The sequence below is a fragment of the Cibotium barometz genome, chromosome 13, assembly GCF_041138505.1.
Source record: "Cibotium barometz isolate CiBa-2024 chromosome 13, ASM4113850v1, whole genome shotgun sequence".
Lineage (NCBI taxonomy): Eukaryota > Viridiplantae > Streptophyta > Polypodiopsida > Cyatheales > Cibotiaceae > Cibotium > Cibotium barometz.
This window is the reverse complement of record NC_141058.1, coordinates 60,811,842-60,819,405: the sequence shown is the minus strand read 5'-3', so window position 1 is coordinate 60,819,405 and position 7,564 is coordinate 60,811,842. Positions and strand designations below refer to the sequence as shown.

The 7,564-nt window shown below is 44.0% G+C and overlaps 1 protein-coding gene across 1 annotated transcript; it reads left to right on the top strand.

Annotated features, from left to right (window-relative positions):
• The first annotated feature begins 2,206 nt into the window (after positions 1–2,206).
• Positions 2,207–6,273, top strand: LOC147632906 (oleoyl-acyl carrier protein thioesterase 1, chloroplastic-like). The gene is made up of 6 exons (XM_086807825.1): positions 2,207–3,197; positions 3,308–3,441; positions 3,587–3,700; positions 4,787–4,958; positions 5,134–5,202; positions 5,398–6,273. Exons 1-6 carry the CDS (start codon positions 2,484–2,486, stop codon positions 5,695–5,697), a joined length of 1,503 nt encoding a protein of 500 aa, XP_086663951.1. The 5' UTR covers positions 2,207–2,483; the 3' UTR covers positions 5,698–6,273.
• Positions 6,274–7,564: the final 1,291 nt, after the last annotated feature.

The window sequence follows — 7,564 nt, the reverse complement described above, 5'->3', positions numbered from 1 at the left end:
AAGCAAAAAAATCCCTATGGAGGTAGAATCTCAATTTCTTGTGCCTATTGAGAGATTTGAAAATCATTTGCAAAACACCCCCCATCTCTTACTTCTCGCGTAGGCCTACTCTTTATCTTTCTCTCCCTGAGTGATGAAGCGTCCCCCTGGGGTGTTGTAGAGGGGTGGAAATGGCAGTTTTGCTAGGCGAAGGAGGTCGTGGGGCGGCAAAGTTTAGGGGATAGCCGCGTGTAGGTGGTGGCTATGGTTGTGCTACTGTAGAGGCTTGATTTGGTGAAGGTGATGGAATGAAGCGGCTATTGGCGGCAATGTCATGGAGGAGGCGACAGCATGAGTGATGGAGTTTAATAAAAAAAATTATGTTTTTATGTTTAACATGCGTGTGCACGCTCCTGCCCAATCCGACCATAGGACATATTCAAAAATTGTGATTACACTGAGGGGCTGTGATGGAGAGCCTCTCCCAGTATGTGATCCCCCCTAAACAGTACGAGAGTCTATGACAATAGATAGGGGAGATGTTGCGTAGGAGGTATGAAGTTCTCTCTCTCTTACACACATGCATGCACGCACTAGAACACATACAATCTATGTTTTGCATTTTGAATGTATTGACTCAATACCAAGGTAGACGATACTTCTTTCTTTCTCTCTCATGTCGTTTGTAACCTACGACTCTCTTTCTCTCTCAAAATGAACAACACCAGCAAATCATAATTCACTTGGGACCTTGCACGCCAGAGGTTTCCTCGTGCTTGAAATAGTTGCTCCTTCTATTCTTTGAGCCTATGCAGGTGCTTGCATAAGGTGATGGTGGAAAAAAAAGGCATTGTGCTAAGGTTAGTGTTTGCACAGTGAGATGAAAGCTGATTGGATTGTAGGCATTACGTTCATGATTTTTATGAGGAGATGGCTCTACCACCTACGTAATGATGTAATGTGTGCATTGTGTTATTCATGCGTTTACTTCAACAATTGCTTGTACTGTGCGTGTTGCATTATTTATGTGGTGGGCTTTTGATTAGGAAAATATTCATTTGAGCAAGCAAAGCGATCATCTTCAACAGTTTGCAAAGTTAGTATTTTGTAAAGAAAAATCTCTTAAAAAGGTTTTCAAACCTTACTAACACTAACGAAGGTTATCCAAGTTCTATCGAAGTTCCCTAGTAGTTAACTAATTGAACTTATTTTTTACGGGCGTTAATTAATTATTATGGCCCTAAGGTTGAAACCTTAGGCCACGACGAGAATAGACGAGAGCACCACAGCGAGAATAGACGGAGAGGAGCAGATCGAAAAAAAAAAGATGAATTTTCATATAAAAAAAAAGAACCTTCGTTCTCTCATTATACAACCGCACACCAGAACGAATAAGCGGAGACCAGTACACCAAAAAAAAAGACGCATTAAAAACATTCGTTCTCTCTCTCAGCGTAAACTCAAGCACATACTGATTTTCTTTCTTGCTCTCTCTAGTGGGCCATAGCCCAAACTCAAGCTTGTTTAGGATGTGGAATTTATAGGCATCCCAAAAGCCTCTAGATCTCGCAGAGTCTAGAAGGCCTCCACTTCCCTCCACTCGTCACCTTCACGATTTCTTTTTTTAAAAGGTCAATTAACCTTTTGCCTAAGGTCTTCCCATCCTTTCAAACTAAAGTCTTCCTATCACTTCCCCTTCCAAACAGAATTTTGGTGTCCCATATTCAAAGGCATTTAACAAAAGAACAGGCTGTGCTAAGGTACACGGTTGAGTTTTGGCAAAGATATGATGTAGTGCGACAGCTGTGTGTCTCCTTGTCATTCTCATTCAATTTGGTTGGGTGCCAAACGCGAAGAAGGCTGGCTGGCGCAAAATACACAAATGCGGCTGGGCGCCTGCTGGCGGGTTGGTTGGAAGAGAGCGCGCTAGCTCGCGCGAGCGCTCTCTCTTTTTCTCTTTGTGTCTGCTCTGTCCGCGGCGTGAAGAGAAGAGTCGCCGCCGCTGACCACATTTCAAATAACTGTAACTTCACCTACCACTGGCAATCAGTGGCCACTGTCTTTCAGAAGCTTTCACTCTCTCTTTCTCTCTAGCTGACCGTAGGTAAGGTTGGTAGCCACAGGCGCTCCTGTACCCCTTTTTTTCGGATCCGCACGAGGCGATTTTGGGTGGCCCGGGGCCGGAAACAACCCACTTCATCGCTAAGTAGTAGTAGGCGAGCTCTCTACCATCTCCATAAATTTACGTCTCTCGCATGACAGCTTCTTATCGAAGGTCGGCCCCTCCGCCACCTACCCCCTGCCTCATTCGACGCAGATGACTTCATTTCAGTAGCTGAATCCGTTCTTGAGCCTTAACTCCAGACTTCTTCCAATTTTAACGCTCGCAGTCCCAACTATTAGTCTTCAATCAGATCAGTAGTGGTCGTTGTGGCGAATTTCCCAAACTCCGAAGATCTCTAGTTCTGAGTTGTTCAGATTGGACTTCATTACAGCAGTCAGGGATGAACTCTGTCGCGCGTACAGTAATCTATCGTGGCACTTGGAGGACGGAGCAGCCAGATTATGTAGTGTCAAAGTTTGCATTCTCAAAGTCTGCTTTGGCATCGAAGCTTGCTTTGGCACCTAGTGCAGGCGCTGGTAAAAGAAGAGGAAATGTGGTTGTGAGATCCGTTGCGAGAGAGATTCCAAAGCAGAGCAGCCCACCGCCACGACTCAACCACACCACAATTAAAGATGACACCGATGCCAAGCAGTCGCTCTTGCACAAGAAGAGGGGCCAGGCGGAGGAGGTGGAGAGAGTCGATGTGCACACCAACTCAATACTCCCTGCGAATGACGAGGTCGAGGAGGACACAGCCCAGCTGGTTGCTCTTCTGATCGACGAGAATACGTGGTTGCGTGATATGGCCGTGCTGGCGGTCCTAGCAGCGGCAATTCTATCTGCTATAGCTGAGAAAGAGGCGGAGCAACAAGGGCTGGGATTATTCTCATTATCGGGTGATGGTGCCAGTGCACAGGAGACTCGGGTGGCGGAGGCCGTAGGAAGAGGGGAGACTAGAGGAGCTCATGAAGTGGCTGCTGTACCCATCGATGCCCTCCGAAGAGGTAGACTCGTGGAGAATGACTTGGTATATCGCCAAACGTTCGTGGTTCGTTCGTACGAGGTGGGATTCGACCGCACCGCATCCATTGAAACGCTCGCGAATCTCTTTCAGGTTTGTTCTCCCTGGAATCTGTTATCCTCATCTGTGCATAGATAATTATATGCAAAGAAAGACCAATTAATGCAGCAGCTTCTTGCTCCTCAATTTTCTGTGTTTGCCAGGAAACTGCATTGAACCATGTAGGAATGTCTGATTTTGTGGGTGATGGAATGGGAACAACCCATGCCATGATGAGGCACCGGCTGATTTGGGTCGTGACCAAGATGCACATCCAAGTTGTTGATTATCCTGTCTGGTAATTCCAACCCTCTTTCTAAGCAGAGAAATATCAGTTTCTCCATTATAACGGAAATTCGTGAGAATCTCACCTCTTAATCTTGTTACGCTTGAATGGTTAGCACTATTTGTGACGACGGGAAAGGACTCTGGTCTTTTTTCAGGGGTGATGTTGTCGAGATCGATTCCTGGGTGACTGGTCTTGGAAAGAATGGTATGCGAAGGGACTTCTTGATTCGTGATTATTTAACTGGGCATATCCGAGCTAGAGCCACGAGGTACAGTGTTCACGAAAAGATTTTTTGAAAAATTAACCTTTAAATTTCAAAATAATGATTTATAAAATTTAAAAATAATTTTGCTTTTAAAATGCTAAAATTTAGAAAAAAAAACCTACAAAAATTTTAGGTTGAAGGTTTTTTGAATTGTTGGGAAAAATGTTTTCTGTGCGAACATTAACCAGGTATCGGTTATCATGTTGACCTTGACGTGAAGCATGTTTTTAAGATCGTGCGTGTGTATGTACAATGGAAGGGTTAACATGCCATGTACCAGCTGGGCCATGAACTTGATGTCAGGCAGTACGTCTGGTTGGCAATAATATTTTTGATGGCCTTCATGTCTGTTCTTTCTCCTTTGTCATCACAAATGTCAGATTGATTCAGTGTGCTTACGTTACCTGGATTAATGTACACGACACAAGTTAGGACCCATGCAAACTGATGTTGGCGGCTGGAGTCTTGCTAGCTATGGGGCACCAGCTGCTGTGTGGGAATCATGACCCAGCAATGGAAAACGTGCAGTAGCCCTTGCTTCTAGCAGCAGCAAGCTGTGCTTCCTCTTTTTATATCTGGCCTTTTCCTGGTAAACCAAGAGAGAGATTCTTGTGAGCCCGTGCTTTATACGTCCTCACCACCACCACCACCACCACCACCACCATTGAGGGAGATTGTGCTTTCTTCTTATACAAAATGTCCCTCACCAGATGGTGACGTCAGGGTTGAGGAAACCACTTGGTCTGTGTGTCATGTGAACTGCATACACATCATGACCGGGGACTCGTATGCGTATAGCAGGCTACGCGTAGCCTTTCCACACCAGTGGCCTCTTAAGTTAAATCAAACCTGCCTTGCATAAATTGTGGGAACTGTTGCGTTTGCATACATTTCTCACTATCCGATTACCTCCCTAGAGTTGTCCAAGTAAGTGCCCTTGTGTTAGTCCCGGTGGCTAAAATTCGCTCATTACTTGTAATGGATAAACCATTTACCTTGAAAGGTGACAGGAACGTATACAATCTTCTCTGTTATCCACACACACAGTTAATGACTCCATGCTAACTGTTTTTCTTGTGATGGGTGCAGTCATTGGGCAATGATGAATCAAGATACCAGGAGGCTTTCAAAGATGCCTGATGATGTCCGGGCAGAAATATCTCCTTACTATCTTGACAGGAGTGTATTGACTGATGATTCTGGTGGCCAGAGAATCATTAAGCTGGATGATTCTGCCCCTTTTGTGATAACTGGACTCGTGGTACAGTTATTTTGCCGCCTTCTTCCTTTGTACAGTTTTTTTGGTGTCCCTCCTCCATAAAGCACGTGGCATAGCGTGCGGAATTTAAGCTGTCTTTTGAAATGGTTCTTTGTCATTACTTGCATCAGTATGAAGCTTTTTTTGTATATTCAATTTATTGTATATTTTTGAACAGCCTCGGCTCCATGACATGGATATGAACCAGCATGTAAATCATGTCAAGTACATCAGCTGGGTTTTAGAGGTACTTAAAAACAGCAACTTTACACTCGTCTTGTTTATTGCTCTGTGATGGCTTCAGAGTCAGACATCAAGCAATCAATCATGTAGGTGCATTTGGAATAAGCTCCAAATTTTCAGCCACTCATGGAGGCTTCTCTACCGTTGATGTGTGTTCACATTAAGTGCTTACAGTGTGTGTGTTTCGCTTTGTGAACAGAGCGTTCCACAGTCACTTCTGGTAGCATATGAGTTGATGGGCATGACCTTGGAGTACCGGAAGGAGTGCAGCCATTGTGATGTTGTGTCATCTCTAACTTTGCCAGAGTCACCCCTCTCACCGTGCCTCGATGATGAAGGGCTGGAGCTGCCTCCATCCGTTGGGCCTCCCAGCATCAAGAACCCACGCATCACCACGGCAGGGCCGCTTCATTACACGCATCTGCTTCGCTTGCAAGGTGACTCCACAGAGATCCTCCGCGGTCGGACATCTTGGAGGTTGAAAAAGCGCTACTCGTGATTGAATTCTGGATAGAGGAGAGATATGAGATACCAGAGCCTGGAGGAGGATAGATATAATACTTGCTGGGCATATGCTTTCCATTTATATTACTTATGAACGAGAGCTTGCATACGCACACAACAGTACATATTGCAGCTGCCATGTGCATGTGAGAGCTTGAGGACGTCAACCACCATGAGATCTCATGGCTGCTTGATTCCAAAACAAAAAATTGAACAAAATGCTTCTTACACAGCCAATAGTTGGCGGCATATTATGAAACCTCGAAGAAGTTATCACACGCAGAGACCTTTAGAGCCTTCTTTGGACTAATTGTTTGTTTTTTTTTTCCCCCCCATCATGTCTGTATCAAGTTCCTCCATGTAAAATCTCTGTCCATAGTCTCTAAAAACAACTGCAACGTTATTTGTAACCTTATGAAGATTTTTAGTGAAATGAATCTATCACCTGTATTCTTTAGTAGTATAATTTTGAGCTAAGGTGTGGCTGGTTGAGAGTCCCTTACACAATGAAACTCTTGAATTGTAATGAGTGTGCGTAGCATGAGAGATTTTAATATTTCATTTCTTGAGACCTGCTGTGCCAGCCTCGTGCAATCTGGCTGCAAAACGCCCGCCCCAACTCACTTTATTTGGGTGAGTAATATTTCAACCGTGTGCACTCTCACGTGTTTCTTAGAGAAAGCGAGTGCATGTTGGGGGAGACTCAAAATGAGTCGAAAATTTTCTTGGTATAAAAATTGAGTATCGACTCGTACACTCCTTCCTATAAGGAGGAATGTTTTCCAATTGCTTACACGGTCGAAGCGTTATATTATATTCCCACAGGGGCTTCGTTTTCGTTTAACGAGAGTCTAGGAGCCTCGAGCATTTAATGACGATGTAGGGACCCAACAAAGAATTGTGGATTCGGAATTTGCCCAAGGAGGCTACGTATACATGCTCACTTATGCAAAGTTAAAAGTCATTGCCCAAGGAGGCTACGTATACATGCTCACTTATGCAAAGTTAAAGTCATAGAAAGCTTTAACAATAGCACTTGGAAAAGCACTCGCTTGTTACTTCGGGTGTATTCTTCAAGGCCTCTTATATAAGTAGTAGTTGTTGTAGTGAGTACTCCACATTTTCTAGTTTAGACATTTGATGGTGGGCAAATGTTACCAAATGGTTAGAAGATGGCTTATGTAAACTTGGCACTCTATTAAGTTTGTGTGAGCTATGTGGCTAGACATCAAATCAAGTCTCAAGGTGTAGGGCCTGTTATAGGGGTCCAAACAGTCTCAAGTACTTGTGGAAGCTACACTCAGTCTCTATACGATTGAGTCATAGTCTAATATTCAAAGCTTCTTACATGTCCAATTTCGAATACACTATGGCAGAGCAGATGGGCACTAACCACTATCTTATAAGCCACATTGACAGGCTTCAAAGACTGCAAGATGTTCCTCATGGTGATGGGATGGTGGGTTTGAGAGGAGAAGGGCACCACAAGCATATCCTTTTATTTGTAGCTGATGGAGCACATGAGTGGTCAGACAATTATCAGATTGTAATGAAAGTTTGCAACCAGTAATATTGTTTATTCTCCACTTCTTTCAACAATTCAATACTTTGTTTTGTGTTTTCTTACGTGTTATCAGAGCTTAGGATCCAGGTAAAGCTTGTTTTGGTAGTTTGCTATTTGAGGGAAAATTTGGAGAGAATGTAACCGCTCGCACCCGTCCATTATCGTTTGGTGTTGGAAAGTTGGATGGGACAAATAACACACTCTACAAGTTCAAGATTAAGTCTATTCTTGATTCATATGAGTTGTGGGATATCATAACACGAGTTTATATAGAGCCAAGGCCTACTCCGCATTTAGC